Raw genomic sequence first — 19,935 nt, 5'->3', positions numbered from 1 at the left:
CTCCTGCCACAGGGCCTTTGCACTTGTTCCTTTTGCCTCTGCCTAGAAGTATTTCCTCCTATTCTGCCTCCACCTCTGCCTAGTTAGTGCCTATTCATCCTATGGATCTGGAGATCCTTGTCACCCAGGATACCCAATCAGATAGACAACTTTATGTCTGTTTCCTTCCTCTACAATGTCCTTGTTGGTCCTTATTCCCTTTCTCTCCCAAGAGACTTAGAACTACAAGACCAAGAGGACAGAACTGGCACCTGTTTGTCTTACTTCTGGCTCCATCTTGCCTGGGACAAGTGTCTAGGATGCTGTGGAACAAACCCAGCCACACAGACTCCTCCTGCTTGAGTTTGTACAGACTACAGGTAATTATTACTTACTGGAACTGACATCCCTTCCCACACCCCCCGCCACTTCATTTTGGTTTTTTTAGACAGAGTCTCACTATGTAGCTCAGGCTGGCCTCAAACTCAAGGCGATCCTCCTGCTTCAGCCTCCCAAGTGCTGAGTTTACAAGTGTGCGCCACCACTCCTGGCTCCCCAACTCATTTTTAGATCCTTTTTTCTTTTTTTTTGGTGGTACCGGGAACCGAACTTAGGACCTTACACTTGCCAGGCAGGCGCTTGTGCCACTGAGCTATATCCCCGGCCTTCCCAAGTCATTTTTAATGCTCCCAAATACTGGTCTTCATGCTCCGAACCTGGCCTAGACCTCTTAGGAGTGTGTTCAGCCCCAGATGTGGTCTGCCCAGCCCCAGCCCCTGCCATGAGCGCAGCGCCCCAGGGCTTGCCTCTCTTCTGGCTTCAGCGAGCCCCACACTGTGGGCAGATGTGATCCTGGACATGTTCTAAGGGAGAAGAGATGAGCTTGTAGCCACCTGTAGACTGGAATGTACAGTCCTTATTCCTAGGTTCCAGACCTAAGGCTAATTATTGAGGGACCCTCACCCCCAAGTGGGGTTGCATCCCAGGAGCATCTCAGGGGGAACCTGAGGCTTTGCATTTCTTTCTTTCTTTTTTGAGACAGAGTTTCACTACACAGTACAGGCTGGCCATGAACTCACTATGTAGCCCAGGCTGGCCTCAAACTTGCAGCCATCCTCCTGCCTCAGCCTCCCAAATGCTGGGATGACAGGCGTGTGCCACCATGCCCATTCCCCCAGACTCTGCATTGTTCAGTGTTGGGTTTGAACCCAGGGCCTTGCATATGCTAGGCAAACATTCGACCACTGAACTATACTCTCAGCCCCACCTTAGGCTTTGGGAAGAGCCTCTGTAGATATAAAAACAAGAAACATATAGCAATGATGCAGGTGTGGACACTTCTGGTGGAGCAGGCCAGGTAGCACGGCTCTGACATCGTGCTAGAAATCTTCACTTCCTCATCCAAAGCAGAGAAGGGCAGCCGCCTAATGGCACTAAAAGCTATTGATCTCGCAAGAAGATGGAACTGACTTGGGTACACACCAGACTCTCTTCTGCCCTTGCTGGCCCAGGGTGACTGGCGGGTGGGAGGGGACAGGGATACAGTGGGCAGGGAGGTGCACTGTTTAGAAATGCTGCTCGGGCAACTCCAGGAGAAACCTGCACGGCGGCCAGCCACTGGCCTGCATAGCGCAGAGGCCTGGGCCACTAGGGAGACCCCCACCCCCACCGCAGGCATCTGAATACCAATGCTTGGGTAGAAGAAGATCATCTTGCAGACAAGCTTGTTCACCTAGGTGGCAGGACCTTGGTTGGAAGAATTTAGCCATGCAGCTGAGAAGCAGCTGGGTCTGGCTGAGGGTGCAGAAACAGCTAACCATGGGCAAGACACAGATAGCTCAGGCCCCGGCAGGTGACTCTCCTGCTCCTGGGTCTGCCAAGGCTGTCTCCAGCAGTGCGGAGGGACACTCACCAGCAGATGAGCCCGGCCGCCACTGCCGTCCAGGTGATGCAGCAGGAACTGCGCTGCTTGGTCTGCACAGCGTGGTCCCGCCGACAGCAGCAGGCGCATACCAGGTACGTGGCGAGGAAGGCGAGGTTCAGGCCCAGGCAGACGGCAGCCAGCAGCCCCAGGAGCAGCAAGGACTGCAAGACAGAGGCTGGGGTGAGCTCTCGCCCCAGCAGTGGGGAGTCTGGGAGTACCTGGCCTGGGCTTGGCAGGGAGGAGCTCAGTGTCTGCCACCTACCCCACGCTCCAGTCTGCCGTCTGCCCGGCCCCTCCTCTCTGATTAGAGCTCCAGTCCTGGGAACATCATGGGGTGGAGGGTGGGTGGTGATTGGTAAGGAACGGGAGGGCTCACACAGCAGGGAGGAGAGCGAGAAAGGCCGGCCCAGATTCCTGGCTCCCACACCCGGATGAAGATACGGAGCAGGCCCCGCCTGTGGCAAAGCTCTGAGCCACCCAGCAGGAACTGTCCCCGCAGAGGGCGGCCAGTGACAGCTCCAAGGGGTGAGCAAAATACGCAGAGAAGGATTAAATTTAAAAACAATTATTACAGTCAAAGACACACTGCCACGAAGCCCTCTCAGAATACTCATTCTATTGTTCTTGGCACTTTCTGAAGCAGCTCTGGAAGTCCTCTTTGGGTAAGTGCCTCTATCAGGTGTGATCAAAAATATGGTGATTGCTATTGCCATGCACCATCCAATGAAAAGGGAGGCGTACACAGACATTGCGGTGTGCAGTCCTATTCCCCGGACCTAGCGTTGCGAAAATTCTGTCTCTTCCCCAGAATCAACACAACCACGAAAGGTAAATGTTTTGAATCGACTCAGGACATCAAGGCAGCCAGGGCAGTGCAACTGAAGACACTCAAGAAAGAGGGCTTCCAGAACTGCTTCAGAAAGGGGCAAGTCCCCCGTTTCTGCTCTTGTTGCTTTTGCTGTCTTCTGCCTCCTTGAACTGTTGCCCCTCACCATGCTGCCCTGCCTTGGAGCCAGCTGATTAGGGACTGAAACCTCCACAAACTGTAAGCTAAAGGAAGAAAGAAAAGTGCAAGAATGATGGGATAAGTGTGTTCCGAGAGAAGGGGAGGATTTTGAAGGAGGACCAATGTCAGGGTGTCTTTCACTGTAACACATTTTTTAAATGTAAACATTCATTGTATTTTTTAGTCATACCTCATTTGCTGCCAAGGGAGGCAGACAAGGTGTCCCCAGGGACCAGAGCACCAGGGGTCTCTGGGAGGAGCCAAAGTTTGGGCAGGATGCCTCAGGTACCAAGTGGGACAGTTGGCAGGACCGTTGCCAGACTCTATGCCAGAGTCTCATGTGCCCAAACTAGGTGCCCATCCAGAGTCATGAGAAGCCAGCACCCTCTTGGCGGGGGGATAGGCGAGGGGGCTGGGAAGGAGGTAGGGGAAGACACGATGTGCAACCCATGGCACCCCTTCCTCCACATCCTGCAAAGGACAGCTGACCTAGGAGCCAATGGGGGCAGCAAACCAGAGCTCAAAGCAGCCAGGAGGTGCCTTCTCGGACCCACCTAGCACCTCAGGGTCCTGCAAGGGCAGCAGCTATCTGCCAGGAGGCCTGGGTACCCTGCCCCCACCTGCCGGCCATGCCCTCCAATCTCTTGATTCGGCCAGATGGACACCAGATGGCCCTGGGACCGGTGGCTGTGAGCCAGGGCTGAACCTGGCTCTAAAGCAGGCTCTCAAGCAGACAGCCTACCCTGCTTCCCGTGGGCCCCTGAGTGGCTCCCTGTCCACAGTCCCACACCCCAGTGTGGAGAGCTTGTGTCAGGGGCCCAGGATGCTGGTGGCGGTCAGCGGCATGGGAGACTGCAGGCCCAGAAGGTCTGACAGGGAACAAGCCATGTACCGGGCACACATAGAGCCAACTTGAAGCAGAGGCCAGCAGCTGCTGCCTACAGCCTGGGGCCGTTTTCCAGGGGACAGAGCACAGTGGTGGGGACGCCTGCAGGAGCCACCTGCCCCTTTCCAGGCCGTGCTCAGCTGTCCAGCCCTGTGCGCACTCAGGCAGGCCACTGGCCTGAGTGAGGCCGCTCTGATGGTCACCTGGATGATAAACTCCTCAGTCCTAGGGACAGATGGTGGAAGTGGTGAGGACAGCCCAGAGAGGGCAGCCCAGCTGGGGCGCACGGGTATGACACAGGATGTGGCTTTCACTTCCGCCCGCGGCATACACGTCAGAGGTGCCTCTGGGAACTCACCGCCCTCGTGCAGGCAGCCGGGCAGACGGCAGAAGCTGTGAGGGGGCCGGGACTGGCACTATGCCTTCCGGAACCACTCACTGGCATGACCAATCCCTCTCAGGATCCCAGGAGACAGTGGGAAGTCCCTGCCCATTCGCCAACCTCCAGTCTCACCAGAGGGCCCCGGGGCCCAGGCCAAGGCGAAGGAGGCCAGAGTGGGCGGGGGCCCAGGGCCACTTCACTCAGAGTGAAGCTCGCCACCCTGCAACCTGACCTTTAACTGTGACACTGATAGCTCCCGGGGGCTTCCCAGCCATGCAGCGTCTCAAGCCCTGGTCTGAACGCCAGCATCAGAACTTCAGCTGACCCAGCGACATCAAGCGATCGGGATCCTAAGCTCGGAAAGCACCAGGATCACATCAACACAAGTTCTCAGCCTTTCCCCAGCAGCGTTACTTTTTCTTCAAGCTGATTTGCTCAGCAAAGCCCAGACATACTGCACCTGGGTGTATGGAAATGCCATGCTATCCTGCCCACCACAGGCCCTGAGACCCCGCTACTAAAATCCAGGGACCCTTTAGTAATCAGCAAACCATTGGGCAACACGCACACCGTGACCCAACACCTCCACAAAAAGGAGGGTTTGTGTCTCCAACAAGATCCACACACGTGAGTCCATGGCAGCAACTACCAACCACCAAAATACTCCAGAGGTTCACTGACAAGATACACACTATGTTTACAGCCATTAAATGGAATACTATGCAGCCATGAAAAAGAAAACCGGTCCACATAATAGGATAGATGAATCCCCAGCAGAGTGATGAGGATGGTAAATGAGCAGACTGTATCTTTAATTAAGGTCAGAGAAGCTCTCCTACAGCAGTAGAAGTGTGACTAGTAGCTACCTTGTGTACACTTTGATGAAATGGTGCCTCACACACCACTTACAAATTCACTGGAATGTACACCTAAGATTGTGCACATTTTGTGAGTTATTCCTAATACTTTCTAAAAAGTAGCGAAACCCCAGGTGGGCCTCTCATGCAGCCCGGCTAACACCTACACCTCCCCCAGCAATCCTCGCTTCACTTGTCCCCAGGGCGGTCCCACCGATCTGCCCCAAAACAGGAAACACCACCGAATCCACCCTGTGTTCCCACCCAAAAGGAAAGGTCCCCGCCATGGTGGAGAGATGTGGGTTGGGGCTGGGTCAGTTTCTCTGAGCCCACCCCCTGCCGAGTCCCTGTGGCTGAGGTCCCCACTTCAGACTCTAGTAGCCTCCTCCTGCCTCCTGACCTCCTGTGAACCAAGTCCTCCCCAGCAGCCTGGGAACCTGCGGGCTGCGGCCTCTCCAGGCTGGGCAGCTGGCCTCAGTTAGGACACGGGTAACGCACCCAGCGCGGGAAGGCACGGTGATGCTGGGAAACCCCGACTCCCAGGCCTACTGTAGGCTGTATGCTACAAAGGGAGAGGGGAGGAGGGGAGTCCAAGCGGCCAGCCAACTTGGTGTCACCTGCGGCTCTCTGATGGGCAACTACTTCCCTGCTCCCAAAGAACACCCAGCTCCCCCAGCGCACAGCAACCTTGCACACAGGGGGAGGGCGCAGGGGAAGCCGAACTCTGCTCGCAGGGCCGCGTGCCTGAGAGACAGAGCTTAGAAAGGACAGTCTCCCACATCACAGCCTCTCGCTGTGCCCGGGGGTCGCGGCACCTCCCCAACCCACACCAGTGCCCAGACTGCCTCTCCCCTCATCCGTGCCACTTTAATTATCTCTGGTTTGTCCTTCTGGGATGAGAAACCCAGTGTGGGGGGCAACCCTGGGGTGCGGGGGTGGTGGTGACACTGCCCACTGTACTGGTCTCTCGGGGGCTTTTGCACTGCGCTTCTGGGCTAGCCTCGGGGTGAGGCCAGGGGTGGGGTGTGGGCGCACCCAGACCCCTTCTAGGCCAGCTGGGAAGGGTTAACCCCCTGCAGGGCTTAGCATGACTGTCGGGTGACAATGACTCAATGCCAGGCAGGATGAATGGGGCTCCCTCATCCCAACCACAGCTCAGCTCCCGTCCAAGCGGGGCGGGGCCAGCGGTCTGGCCTTTGCTCCTCAGACCTGCCCCTCCTCTAGCCTGGGGACACACACTTGGTCTCTTAGGGGAACCTCTGAACCGAGGTACTCAAGAAGGCATAGGAGAACGCTTGTCTAAATACAAAAACTAAAACATCTTCTGTCTCCTAACACATGCCCCAGAGAAGGAGCAGACTCCTGATTCAGGGCAAGGAGAGATGGAATGGGAAACACACACACACACACACACACACACACACACACACACACACATCCCCACCCCCTCTGGAGCTCCCCAAGTGTCTGCTTTCCCTCCGGGGCTGGGCTGAACTATGACACCAATGCTCCAGGAAGCAGGACACTGAATTGGCCTGTTCAGAGAGACACAGCTGGATTTGCTGCCAGGGGCTCTTTCCAACACTGCCCAAAGGACACCTGGCTAGCTGGGGTCTCCTTTCCCAGCAGGGGATCATCTCCGTGTCCAGTCCTCCTGGCCTGTCAAAGGTGGGAATCCTCAGGCTGAAGGTCCGGCTGCTTCCTTCCCCTGACACACAACCTAGCTTGAGTTCCCTTCCCTCTCCCCTCCCACCTGGCTTGCTCCAGTTGGTCTCTCAGGCCTCAGCTGGCCCCAGCTGGCCCCAGGGCAACCTCCCTAGAAAGCTTCGGATGCACGCAGCCCAAGGAGTCTTCCAGCGAACTCAGGCTCAGGCTCACTGTGGGGAGGGGAAGGAGGATCGGCTATGGGAGGAACAGGAGGCTTCCACTGTCCCCAAAGACCCCAAAGTGAGGGGGCCCCTACTTCCTCAGGGAGGTCCTGGGATAGAAACCTTGCGTGACCTGCTTCTCAGCCCCTCTCTCTTTTTTTTTGGTACCAGGAATCGAACCCTCTGTTCTTCCAAGACCCCCTTTCACCTTCTGAACCCCATGCATAAACCAGCCGTTCCCCGGCCTTCCTGAGACCTGGCCCTGCCTGTTCCCGCCCTCACTTAGTCTCCGACACACCTGTGTGCGCCCACACTGACGTACAAGCCTGAGCTGCTTGTTTGGGCCTCTGAGCTATGAACTGAAGCCCCTTCGGCAGTTTTCTCCCCAGACTTCCTCGTTCAGGGTCTGTAGCTCTTCCCTCCCATCCCCTTCGGGGCATTGTGTTTGTCAAGTAACCTCGAGGCTGATCACCTCATGACTTCTATCCCCAGGTCCTACTATGTGCTGTGGGACCCTCTGTATTAAGCATGTTATGTGTAATATCTCATCTAATACTTGCAAGTGGAAGAAGCAAATTTCAGAGAGGTTAAGACATCTGCTCATGGTCCCACAGGTATAGCACTGGGACCCAACCTGGCTATGAGATGGCAGAGCCACCATGTCAACTCCCTGGCTACTGCCAGAGCAGTGTGAAGCCGTTCCCAGACTCCCTGCAGCAACTGCTCCAAGGCCTGCAGCTTCAAGCGTCATGGTCACCCAGGCCTGCCTCCGTACTTGGCCCCAGTCAGGTTTGGGGACTAAGTACTGCACCGACAGCAGAAGGTGCCCGACCCAGGCTGTGGACTGACCTGCTGCCTGACTCTGGCCAGGACTGTGCTTCAGAAGGAAAGAAGACCGGTGGTCAGACAACAGGATAACTTACTAAAACAGGAGCGGCCTTAAATAACACCCAAAGCCAGACTTCCCTCCTGCCTCTCATTCGGCGCTCTGCCTCCACCCAGCAGGACCAGTGGGGGGAAGGGAGCAGGCTAGGACCAGGGCCTTTGGAAGGGGACACCCTCTGGAGCCCAGCACGGAGGGTGTCAAGGCCAGGACTCTGGGGGAGAGAGTTGTGAGTGGGTCCTGCAGGCTCAGCTGCCACCAGCCCCTGGGACGGGGAGTGGGTGGGGCAGGCTCACAGCTGCTGGCAGGACAGGTGCCGTGTTGCCGGCCAGAGGGGCAAATGGAGTGCCCTTACCATCCCTCCCAGACCTAGGGGTCTTCTGCACCCAGCTGGGGGCTTACGTTTCCTCCAGTAGAGAGGAGGAAAATGGGGTTGAGGCCCAGGGAGAGGGTCTGGGGCATCCACCCCAAGACACAGCTGTCTCTGAAGTCACATCCGCCTTTTTTTAAGCATTCTTTGGGAGCGGAAGATCCCGTGGAGCTAGCCCCAGGCAGCCCATTCTCCGGGAGAACTGCCTTCCTCCAGCGGGATGGGGAGAGGGAGGGGTGAACAGAGAAGGAAAAAGGGCTGGGCAAGCCCACTGGGCTGCCTTCGGTAAGCTCACCAAGAGCAGGTGAGCAGGACAGGTCCGATTCCTCCCCCGGGAAAAGCAAGCACCAACTGCCCGGGCCTGAGGGCAGCCAGGGCACTAGGGGTTATTATTAGACTCCCGGTCACTGGGCCTGGAACGTGGGCAGTGTGCAACTTACTCGATCGGGGATCCCTGGGCCCTGAAGGAGGAAGGCCTGGAAAGGGAAGAGGCCAGCAGGTGACTCCCAGGCTCAACCTCCAGGGGGCCCCGCTTGGCCCCACTGCCCCAGACCAGGAAATCAAGAGGTCAGAGCTTTGACGCTGCAGGTAGAGGCTGCCCGGGCCAAAGTCCCAAGTTGGGTACACATCTCTGAAAAAACGGGCCCCATCCTGGGTTGCCCAGCCTCTGACTCTTTGATCCAAGGGAGGCACGGCCTCAGCGGGGCCCGCGTGGGCTCAGCCACAACCGCGATGCGCTGGCAGACTGCAGCTCGGTCTAGTAGCGCGATCAGGATGCAGACGCCTTGAGAGAAGTGCCGGCAGAGCAGGGACAGGTTGAGCCGAGAGTGGACAAGAAACCAAGACCCCCGAATTTCCAGGCCTAGAAGTATGGGAGCCGGTGCGGAGGGGCCCAAGCATGGGGCAGCCCAGGCCCAAGCAGAGGACAAAGAGGAGGGTGGTTGTCAGCACGGGGGTGGGCGGGTGCGGACTCAGGACTTGGTATGAGACGCGGCAGATCTGAGGCCACCTTCCTTCCCAGAAAGAAACTCCAGCGGCTGTGGGTCCCCTGCGCTCACGGGGAAGTCACCCACGCCGCCTGCCCAGCCCCGTAGCCTTCCAGCAGGGGCGCAGGCCAAGGTCTTGGCCGCGGCTCCCACCCCGCAGGCAGGGGCCAGGAGGAGGGGCGCCTGGAGCCCGAGCCGGCCTCGGGAGACTCAAGCCGTTTCTGCCTAAACTTCTGCCAGGCCACTCCGCCCGGGAGGAGAGCGTCCCGGGTTGGACTTTAGGAAGGAGGAAAACTTTGGGCGCCCCTGGAAACCCCTGCGGCGCTCCCGGTCGCGAACGTCCCCCCGCCGCCCCCCGGCGCAGGCCGGCGCTCCCGCCTTCTTCCCTTCCCGGCGCCCGCGCCACGCCGAGGTTCCCTGTGTCCCCGAGCCCCGAGGTGCCCCCAGGAGGGGCCGCGAGGCCAGGAGTCGCGGGAAGAAGGGGAAAGAGGAGAGAAGGAAGGGGCGGCGGGGAGTTTGAGAGGTGTGCGCGGGGCGCGGTGGCCTGGGTCCGGGCGCGCGGCTCACCTCCTGATAACTCTTGTCGCCGGGGCTGAAGGTGCTGTCCACCGGCTGCAGGCGCAGGCTGAAGTGCGGGACGCTGTGCAACCACACGACCCACCAGGGCGCGATGTAGTCCACGCGCGCCGCCGACATGGCTCAGCCCGAGCGCAGCCCGACTCCGCCGCCACCAAGCCGGAGACTAGCGCCGGCGCAGGACACGCCCTCCGCGGCCCAGGACACGCCCCCACACCCAAGGACACGCCCCTCTGCAGCCCGGGACCGCCCCCCCCCAGGATGCGCTCCAAGCCCCGACACGCCTTGGGCAACTCCGCTCCAGCCCAAAGGCAGGCAGCTCCATTCTGGTGTGTTTGGGTCTGTCCTGGCCGGAGGGAGAAAGGGGAGGAAGAAGCGATTTCTGTCTCTAAGCCCCGGACTTCTTCCAATGACAGGAAATTAAGGGTATGAAGCATCCAGAGCCGGTAGCCATCAAGCCGAGAGGCGGGACTGGCGGCTCCCAGGCCTGTTGAGGGCGAGTAGACTCGATCACTCCGTCTAGATTTAGCCTCAGTCCTTCATTTGAGCGTCCACTATGTAAACCGTGTGGACTCAGAGAAACAGGACAGCTCCCAACCCAGCTGCCCCAGCAGCTAACGATGCCGCCTGCACGTGCCCGGAGTTTTGGGGACAAAGAGACGCGGCTCGCTTCTTCCTGGCGGGAGGGACAGGGCCGGCGTCCTGTGGGAAGAGCCTGTGTGTTGTCCCAGGGCGGGGCAGGGGAGCGCCGGGGAGGATGGGCACGGGGGACCGACGAGAGCGGATGGACGCCTTCTGCTCCTGCGCACGGCACTTCCGTGGGTGCGGACACTGGCTGACGCTTAAGGCACCACGCGCTTGAAGGCGCCACGCGTGCTGGGTTAGACTGTGCTCTGGGCGAAAAGCCGGGCAGCCGAGGCGGGTGCTGGGCACAACCGCTCTCAGCAGAGCCCCTCGGCCTCTGACATTTGCACACCGAGAACCCCCATCCCGTGTCAGTATGAGGCTGGAAGCACGTAGAGGGCAGGTAAAGGCCAGCAGGGGCGAGGACGGGGCGGGGCTTGGGGGCATCGCGACAGGGCAGGCTTGGTTGGAGACCAGCGCTGGGCAGACAACCCAGTGGGGTGCAGTGATGAAGAGAGGTGAGAGGACACAGGTGGGGAAGGAAATCTGGCAGGAGCAGGAAGGACTCCTGGACTTCCAGCTAGGCCACTGGTCACCCCGAAAACGCCCGCAAATACGTGTGGCTGCTAAAGACGGCGCACAACAGACGCCACCCGCTCCATCAGAGATGCTGGGCGGGAAGAGCCAGGCCCTGCCCTGCCCTGCCCTTTCGGGGCCTCCCCTGGGCTGGAGGGGCACAGGAGCCTGAGGACTCCCTCATTCATAGGGGCTTCTTTCACCAAATCTGCACTTTCTCTGTTCTGGGGGATAGCAATTAATAAATCATGCAAGTCTCTGGATACCAGGAATAGAACTCAGGACCTCGCACATGCCAGGCAAGTGCTGTGCTGATGAGCTATATCCCCTGCCCACAAGTGTGTCCGAACTTAGGGGACGGACATGGGGTCGGCTTTTCAGCCTGCACAGTGCTTAATTATAAACCTTTTAAGAGCATTGAGCCAGGGCCAGGAATGTTTCTCAAAAAACACCAGATGAGTTGATGAATGATGGGGAGCTAGTAGGGGTGGGGTTTCGGGTGTCCTGGTGCCAGCTCTGGGCAGCAAGAAGGGGAACTCAACAGTTCAAAGTGCCCACTGGCTTAACTATAAGACAGAGGCTGTGGGTAATGAGTCAGGATTATGTCAGAATTTCTCCAAAGGGGTGAAACTCACCTGGAGACGCTGGCAAGGTAAGCAAGGGCCAGATCACAGGGACAGCCCACCTGGAAGCAGAGGCTGCTTGGTGCCAACACCTCACCCTCCTGCTGGCCTTCTCCAGGGAAATGGCAGGCCTTCCCACAAAGCCTCTCAACATGTCAATGTCCAATTAAATTGTAAGGATTTGTTGTTCCCATAATTAGAATCACAACTGACCTGTAGTGCCTCAGCTGAGAAGGGAACAGACACCACAGCCTGAGTGGGAGGCATCTGCCTTGTGGGCAGTCGGCAGTCACCTTTGGACTGGCTTTGAACCTGCTGCAGGGGAGCTCCAGACAAAGCAGAGCCTGGGCCAGAGGGAGCTAGTGCAGACCTGTGCACCACTTGGAAGCAGTTAACTCCAAGGGCTCTCCCTGTGGGCTGTGGACACAGCCACCCAGGTGCAGCTTGGAATACCAAAAGCTGACAGCTCTCTAGCTGCTTCCCCAGGGGGACACTGCCCTAGAGGTGAGCCAAAGACACAGGACACCTGAGGGAGGGCGTGGAACCATTCCCACTGAATTGGAATCTCAGGAGTCAGTGAGCAAAGGCCAGGGTGAAAGGAGACCTTCTCCCCACAAGCCCTGTGAAGTTCATTGCCTAGGAGCTGAGGCCCACCTCCGCACAACGTGCCAGGGACAAAGTAAGCCAAAGGGGCAAGCACTCTCCTTTGAAAATCCTAAATATTTAGAGGAGGAAGACCTGAAAGCTACTGAAGATGCCGTATCTGTATCCGCCACCAGCCAATGAGTTGCTCGTGTCACCCTTTACCTGGAGTAAACAAAGCCCACACATTTTAATCAACTTGTCATGTTTGAAAACTAGCTTGCACCCTTGAAAAACATGCTAGCCACTTAATGTAGTATCAAGTGGTCTTTTTTAAAGAGATGTAAATAAATCTACCCTGGTACTTACACTCAAAATGGATTTTGATGTAAGCCCTTTCTAAATAGTTACAGGCAACTGTTTATTTGCTGCAATATGGTGCCACCTGGTGGCCAGCCCCAACATAACCCTTAGCCACGTCTGCCCACTATTTGCTAGTACAGTATTAAGTGAAGTTTGCTGGTGCAGTGGTACATGTCTATAATCCTAGCACTCAGGAGGCTGAGGCAACATCATTTTGAGTTCAAGACCAGCCTGGGCTACAAAGAGAGCTCAAGGCCAGTCTGAACTGCATAGCGAAGCCCAGTCTCAAAAAAAAAAAACCCAACACCAAAAACCCCAAAAACTTACAAGTAGCATATTTAAATCAGTAAACCAGTGACAGAGGCATTAATATGGCCATTTTCTAAATTAACGGAAAAGGCAGAAATGAATTTCTCAAAACCATGAATTATCAAGCAGCAGCATCAGGATTTAATACCCAAGTAGTCAGGCCTGGCCAGTCTTTTTTTTTTTCCCCTGGTACCGGAAATTGAACTCATGACCTTGCGCTTGCCAGGCAGGTGCTGTGCCACGGAGCTAAATCCCCAGCCCCCCAGCTGGTCTTTTCATACCCATGCTAGACTTGGCTATGGACCCGTTAGAACAGCCACCATCCCCACTTCCACCACAGAACTGCCGCTGCCTGTAGGTCCAAGACTAAGGGCCTGGCTCAGGTCTTTGGAGAAACGGGGTTCTCTGCTGAAATGTCAGCTGGATTTGAGGATGGTCTTGGTGTCTTCATCCAAGGTCCCTCTCTACCTTCCCCTCCCCTTGGATATTGCCTTTTCCTTTGAATGGCTGTCCCCAAACCCCACGCTAGGCCAGCACACTGCTTCTGTTCTCTAAGGCTCTTTGGAGCCCTTTGCCAGGAAAGTGCCATCTACTTCTGCATCAAAGGAGTATTTCAACGGAGTATAGATGAGCTGCAATGCCACCACCACTGCATCCCAAAGATGGAAAGGCTTATCCCCTGCAGTTACTTACCAGGCACATTAATCAATTCTTCCCTCACTAGAAGGCAACTCATGCTATCTAAACTATCCTTAAGTCTCGGAGTGCAGACTGGTCCATAAATTTGGCTCTTCTGCTTACTCTCATTGTGATCTACCCACATCTGTTTATTTTTAATAGCCTTATTCGTGCTGAAATCCCAGCCCGATATTCATGATACAAGACGTAGCAACCAGAACCCACCCTACCGCCACTACTAAGTAGCACTTTCTTCCCATATTTAAAGACAGAGGACACTTTATAGACTTTTGAAGCTTTTTAATATACTTCCCATCAGTCTGGCTGGTTCATTTCAGCTCCTTTACTGCCAAGCCTAGAGGGAAAGAGAAACGACAGTAAGTCACTTTAAGCTAAGAAGAGCTCACAAGAGGCTCTGATTAAAATATTAAGTTGCCACAGTACGGGGCTCACTCACCTGGGGGCAAGGACTGCTTCAGCTTCTCCGCCTTTTCTTTGTCTGTGATGACCAAGGTATAGAGATATCGGCTGCATCGAACTTTAAACTTCACATTATCTTTGTTCTTCTTTATCTTGACGGCTGCCGAGGAGAACAGAATTAACAACTGTTATCACAGAAAGCAAATGCTACAGTTCAGAAGCTTTATACCCATGCCAGGGCATGTGAGTGACTGCAACTGGCCAGTCAACAACCACTGACCAAAAAAAGTGAAACTCCCACCTCCCTGTACTGTCTCCTTCAAAATTAAAACTGGTGCCAGAAACCTGCATTTCCTTCCATCAACTCACGAGCCTGGGGTGCACTCAGTTTTAACTGGTTTACGCGTACAACACAGGTATTTATTATGTTGAAAGCAACACTGTACAACATTCTGCAGTGACCTAATTATGACTACTTCTTTAAAGGGGCAGGAGGAAGATGATCATAAAGTAAGAAGGCTGAGGGCCAGGGATACAGCTCAGTGGCACAAGTGCCTGCCTGGCAAGAGTAAGGTCCTGAGTTTGATTCCTGGTACCCTCCCCTTGAAAAAAAAAAGGATTAAAAAAAAAAGTAAGAAGCCTGGGCTATCTGCTGGGATTAAGAACTCTCCAGAGCATTGCTCCTGGAAATCAATTCTCTGCACAGCACACAACACCTGGGGAATACTACAGAGCTCCTCCTTCAGGACATCCACCTACCCACTCCATTACATGCTGCATGCAGCCTCTCCTAACATTTCAGTGAAACCTGTTTTCTGGGTTCTTTAGTCCTTCTAAAGTCTATCCTGGCATCACAGCTCAGACAAGAGGCCCAAGTGCACTTCAAATTCAACAATGTAGAAATGGCTTCCCTAGAAGCAAGCCAGCAGTTACATATTAAACTAGTCCAATCTCTCCTTCTAATTCAGACTCTTCCAACAACTATTATAAACACAGTGAAGTGTCTAGTGCTTCAACCCAAGTACCTCATCAGCCATACAAGCTCAGAGCACCTAATTGCACAGAACAAAAGATTAATGTGTACGCACACCCCACAACTCCATGTCTGCCAATAATTGCTAAAAAGGACAGAATACCTCACAGCAGAAGCACTGCAGGGCTCACAGCCTGCCCAAGGCACTGGTTACCCTAGCTCATATTTTTAATACACCCAGACACCTGCATCTATTCATGCAAGGTAAGCGACTTTAGGATCCTAACACTAACATACTGCACTGTCCCTAATAGCTGCTGTACTCTTGAAAACTAAGCTGAACAACATTTCTCAAGACACACAGGTCTCTTAAGAATGTTTATTCACCATTACTGTATCATAGCACGCAGCAGCTTCATTTCTGAGTATAAACCCAAAAGAATGGAAATGAACAACAGAAAAAATATGTGCACAGTGGGCTGGGAATGGGGTTCAGTGGTAGAGCACTTGCCTAGCACGTGAGAAGTCCTGGGTTCAATTTACAGCACCACAAAAAACAAACACTACAAACCACCCACCCATGTTCACAGCAGCAGTAACAGTCAAAGTGGAAGCACTCCATCATTACAGGATGAACAAAAAAGGTGGCATTACCCACTCAGTGGAATGCTCAGCCTTAGAAAGAAAGTAAACTCTGACAAATACAACACAGATGAACCTTGAGGACACCATGCCAAGTGAAGCCAGCCAGTCAAAACTCAAATGATTCCACTTATATGAGGAACAGTCAAATCTGGAGACAGAAAGGTAGTTGCCAAGAGGGTGGGGAGTTTCGTGTCTAATGGACAGAGTTTCAGTTTTATAAGAGCTCTGGAGACAGATGGCACCAGATGGATGATGTGAATGTCCCAAAGCCAGCAACAGGTGCATTTAAAACTGGCCAGGAATGTCTTTTATCAAGGTTTTGTTTTTTTCCCACTAAAAAGAAGAATGCATTGGTGAATGCCTGTAATCCCAACTACTTGGGAGACAGATGGGGTAGGATCGCGTTAAAGGCTAGCCCAGGTAACACAGCAAGACCTCATTCCCAAATACTGTAAGGAAAGCGTGCTTAACAGGGGCTGGGGATTTAGCTCAGCAGCACAGTGCTTGCCTGGCAAGCATGAGGTCGTGAGTTCGATTCCCAGTACTGGGAAAAAAAAAAAAGTGTGCTTAACAAACACCTGAATGTCTTATGCTCAGGATACCATGACTCCCACCTTTATAAGCCACATCATTTGAAACCCAATTCCAGTGGGCCAAATGAATCTGATTTTGTATTATTTCTTAGCCTCTTAAGAGACTTAACGGAACACATGATTTGACCTCTGCACCAAAATTGTGAGACAGAAACTCAAGATACAGGCTTATCACCACCTCCTTATACTGAAGGGAAGGATTTATCTAGTCTAACTTACCGAGAATAGCCATGTACCGGCAGAGCTGGGATTTGAACAAGCAGTGTCAAACTCAATGGCTGGATCTAAAACTGGACTGTTAACTGCATGTATGTAAAACAAGCACTCCAAACCGGGGGTGGTGGCGCACGCCTGTAATCCCAGCACTCCAGAGGCTGAGGCAGGAGGATCTCGTTGCTTGTTTGAGGCCAGCCTGGGCTACCAAGTAAACTCAAGGCCAGCCTGAACAGCATAGCAAGATCCTGTCTCAAAAAGACAAACAAACAAAAAATACAAGCCCTCCACCACCAGCTGTGCCCACAGCTATGGGGCAGGGAGCCTTACCAGATCAAAGATAATGGAGTACTTTCGGTACTAGGGGCAAAATAATGCCCCGACCCCAACCTACAGGTCATTTAAAAGATTCTCCCTCCCTACTGTCCTTTGGTTAGAGACAGTACTTAACACTCCAGTCCAAACCTACTACTCCCATAAATCTACTGGTTCTTTGTAAGATAAATCTATGATACGAGAGAAAAGAAACCAAAATTTATCTCAACTGATAGAAAAACGACGACTCTGGGTTAAAGCGATAAGGGATGCCCACATCCCCACACATCCTTTTACACTAACAAAAAACCAGCTTCTTCCCACGTTTGGTGTAAAAAAAAAAAAAAAAAAAAAAGGAAGAAAACATGGGCAGCAGAAGTTGCCATACAAGTGAAAATCTACTCTTTTATAGTTCTTACTCATTATTTCCTTTCCCCTTCACTTGCAAGCCATTAAACTAATACAAGCAGGTGCCCAGCTACTTAGTAAAGAAGCTCACCGCGGTCAGCACCGTACTGAGCTCCCCCAGTGCCCGGAACAGAACACGAAGTAGCAAACTCAGAGTGTATGACTTTCACGAGGTCGTAATTCCACTCAAGAGAACCCGCTGCATACACAAAACCAGACGCTCAAAATTACACGAAGGAGCTGCCCCCAGGAACACTTTCTATCCCTTCGCATTTGCCCGACAGGATTTTCCTGGGGAAATGACGGCCAGGCATGTGCTCACACGGCCTCACCCTCCCCGGGCCCCGGACGCTGCAGCAGCACGGGGGGAGGGGGGTGTCTTCTGCGCACCAACGCGATCAGACACAGATACACAGATATAGATACAGACATAATCTTCCCCGGCCCCCGCCGCGCGCTCATCTCAGGCCTTTAGAGCAACCCCTTACATTTGGCATCCTTCCGCCTGGCTGTGAGCAGGAAGTCCTTGATCTCCTCAATTTTTCGCGGCTGGAAAACGAGAAAAAAAGTATAAACTCCAGAGACTCACGCTTTCTGGCGACACGAAACCCATCAACCCTCCGGCCCCTACAGATCCTTGGAAAAGCCCTCCATTCGCACTGCGGGCCCGCGTCTCCCCCTCCCCCAGAAGGTGCCAGGCAGGGGCGCTACTCACCATGGCGACGAGGCGCTCAGAGCGCGCGGACTGGTACCTGCGGAGAACAATCCTCGGTGTTAAAGGCGCACCGCCAGCGACCCCCGCGTTCCCTCCTCTCCCGAAAAGCCAGCCCCGTCACCCTCTCCTCCTCCTCTGCACCCTCGATGCAAACCCAAGGTCCCCAAACTGCACCCGACTGCGGATTGCCCCGGATTGTGCGCTCTTCCCGCGTACCGCCAGACACAGCCACCAGCGAAAACCGAACGCCACGGAAAAGAACGAATCTTCCGTTTCCGGGCAGTTAAACCCGCCCAAAGGAGGAAACTAGCTACAGTGTCTGCCAAAGGTCAAAAATCCTACATTCGTTCGCCCTTCCAATTTCAGCAGCTCTGCCCCTCCTGGCCTAAATTGGCAGTGCAGGAGGTGGGAATTTAGCTCCGCGGCACAGCGCCTGCCTGGCAAGCGTGAGGTCACAAGTTCGATTCCCGGTGCAGGAAAAAAACAAAAACAAAAACCAATAAACAAAACCAAAAAACCCAACCAAACAAACAAATAAATTGGTAGTGCAGCTCTTCGAAGGAAGGGACAGCCTGGGCTGCCAACCTTCCCGGCCTCCTCCTCCTGCACCTCTCCCCAACCCCATCCATCCGTGCACTCTTCGAAATACCGCTTCCCCGCACACCACTTCCCTGCTCCCTCTAACACCTCCAACGCTTCAGTCTGGCTTTGCTAGGTTTTACTTGAAATTCACTAGACCTGTGTATGGGGATCTACACAGATAATTCATGTAATAAATTACGCACCTTGAGCACCTCTTGCTAGAGATTCCTTACATTTTCTTTTTGACTGATTGATTGATTGGTTTTGTGAGACAGGTCGTCTCTATGTAGCCCAGGCTGGCCTCGAACTCACAATGATCCTCCTGCCTCAGCCTCCAGTCCTGGAGATCACAGGTGTGTGACACTATACCCGACTTTTTCTCCTTTTTAAAGGACACCGTGCATGATCAACAGGGCCTTCCTGCTCTTTGTCCACTCAGTGGCACCTTCCCAATGGCTGCTTCTCGTTCCTTCACGAATTTGCGTGCAGTAAAAGCAAGTTACTGCTTCCAACAGCTGGCATCTGTTGGGCAGCCCTTGGGGTTGGGCTTTGCCCCTACAGTGGCCTGTGTGCTGGACAGGAAGTGGTTTCTTTGTTGGCCCAGGAATCTCTGTGCCCAAGCTAAGACTTAAATCCCTGATCACATTCCCCAGCCCTCACCCACCACCACCACTTTTTTATGAGGCGTGGGGACAGGCTGGCTGGGCAGGGAGGTGGTGGCCGCTTTGGGAAGGTGGAATTTCCTTTGCCCCTTGGTCTCCTCACAGCCCCTAGTCCGCCAGCACCAACCTTCCTCCGCATTGTTACCCCTCTTATTTAACACTGTCTCTTAAGGTAGGCACCGTGAAATCTGTGGTAATCAAATTTTGTTTTTATTCTCCACTTGCATTTTATCTTAACCGCTCTACAAATGTCTACGTTTTATTATATTTGTTTTCCTCAAATTTAATAACTGCAGCAGAATGTAATTGCCTTGTGCTTATTGTTACAGAGCACTTGGCCGTGAACTTTACTTTGAACCTGTTTTCCTTCCCCTCCCTCCCAGGAAGAAGCCCAGGTTGGGCACCTGCCTGGGGTGCTGGTGACACAGGATAAGTAAACCAATTGTCCTCGCTACACGGAGATCATGAGCTACTCTAATTGTGCTGCAGTCTTTTAAAGAAGGCAAACCATGTTTCTGCTGGTATAAAGGCATCTGAGTCGTAACCATGGGAAAGCTAATTGGCAGAAGCTTCCTTTTAGATGTCTGGAGCCTAAAGAGTAATCTGGAAATCGTGGGTGCCCTGACCAAAGGGAAACCTCCCCTGCTCACGTCTCAGCCTGACTTCTCCAGTCCTCTGCCCGCCCAGATGGATATTTCTTTTTTATTTTATTTTATTTATTTTTTTTGAGACAGGGTCTTGCTATGCAGTTCAGGCTGGCCTTGAGCTCACTTTGTAGCCCAGGCCGGTCTCGAACTTGCAAACGATCCTCCTGCTGGGATTACAAGCATGCGCCACCATGCCTGGCCGGATACTTCTTTTTCATATTTTCTACCCCTTTCTCTTCCATACACAACCCCACTCTCGGTCAAACCAAGAGCCTCTTAACATGCTGGGT

General features: G+C 54.0%; 2 protein-coding genes across 4 annotated transcripts in view; both read right to left on the bottom strand.

Annotated features, from left to right (window-relative positions):
* Ttyh2 (tweety family member 2) overlaps positions 1-9,890 on the bottom strand; it is a 41,434-nt gene extending 31,544 nt beyond the window's left edge. The window contains exons 1-2 of the mRNA XM_005412225.2: positions 9,709-9,890; positions 1,892-2,064 (exon numbers count right to left, since the gene is read on the bottom strand). Of these exons, the coding sequence (XP_005412282.1) occupies positions 1,892-2,064; positions 9,709-9,837 (302 nt within the window). The 5' untranslated portion in view covers positions 9,838-9,890. The remainder of the gene's footprint in view (positions 1-1,891; positions 2,065-9,708) is intronic.
* Positions 9,891-13,755: 3,865 nt separating this feature from the next.
* Rpl38 (ribosomal protein L38) lies at positions 13,756-18,045 on the bottom strand. Of its 3 annotated transcripts, none has more exons than XM_005412223.2 (5): positions 17,971-18,045; positions 17,755-17,791; positions 17,528-17,588; positions 13,930-14,052; positions 13,756-13,827 (listed from the first exon to the last, which is right to left on the bottom strand). In XM_005412223.2, exons 2-5 carry the CDS (start codon positions 17,755-17,757, stop codon positions 13,802-13,804), a joined length of 213 nt encoding a protein of 70 aa, XP_005412280.1. In that variant the 5' UTR covers positions 17,758-17,791; positions 17,971-18,045; the 3' UTR covers positions 13,756-13,801. The 3 variants fall into 3 exon arrangements, with proteins under 3 accessions (XP_005412280.1, XP_005412281.1, XP_013364120.1); XM_005412224.2 differs by having other exon boundaries at positions 17,929-18,019; XM_013508666.1 differs by lacking the exon at positions 17,971-18,045 and adding an exon at positions 17,909-17,933.
* Between the last annotated feature and the right edge of the window lie 1,890 nt (positions 18,046-19,935).

This window comes from Chinchilla lanigera, unplaced genomic scaffold (genome assembly GCF_000276665.1).
Source record: "Chinchilla lanigera isolate Chin_1 unplaced genomic scaffold, ChiLan1.0 scaffold00152, whole genome shotgun sequence".
NCBI classification, from domain to species: domain Eukaryota; kingdom Metazoa; phylum Chordata; class Mammalia; order Rodentia; family Chinchillidae; genus Chinchilla; species Chinchilla lanigera.
This window is presented reverse-complemented; position numbering and strand designations above follow the sequence as displayed.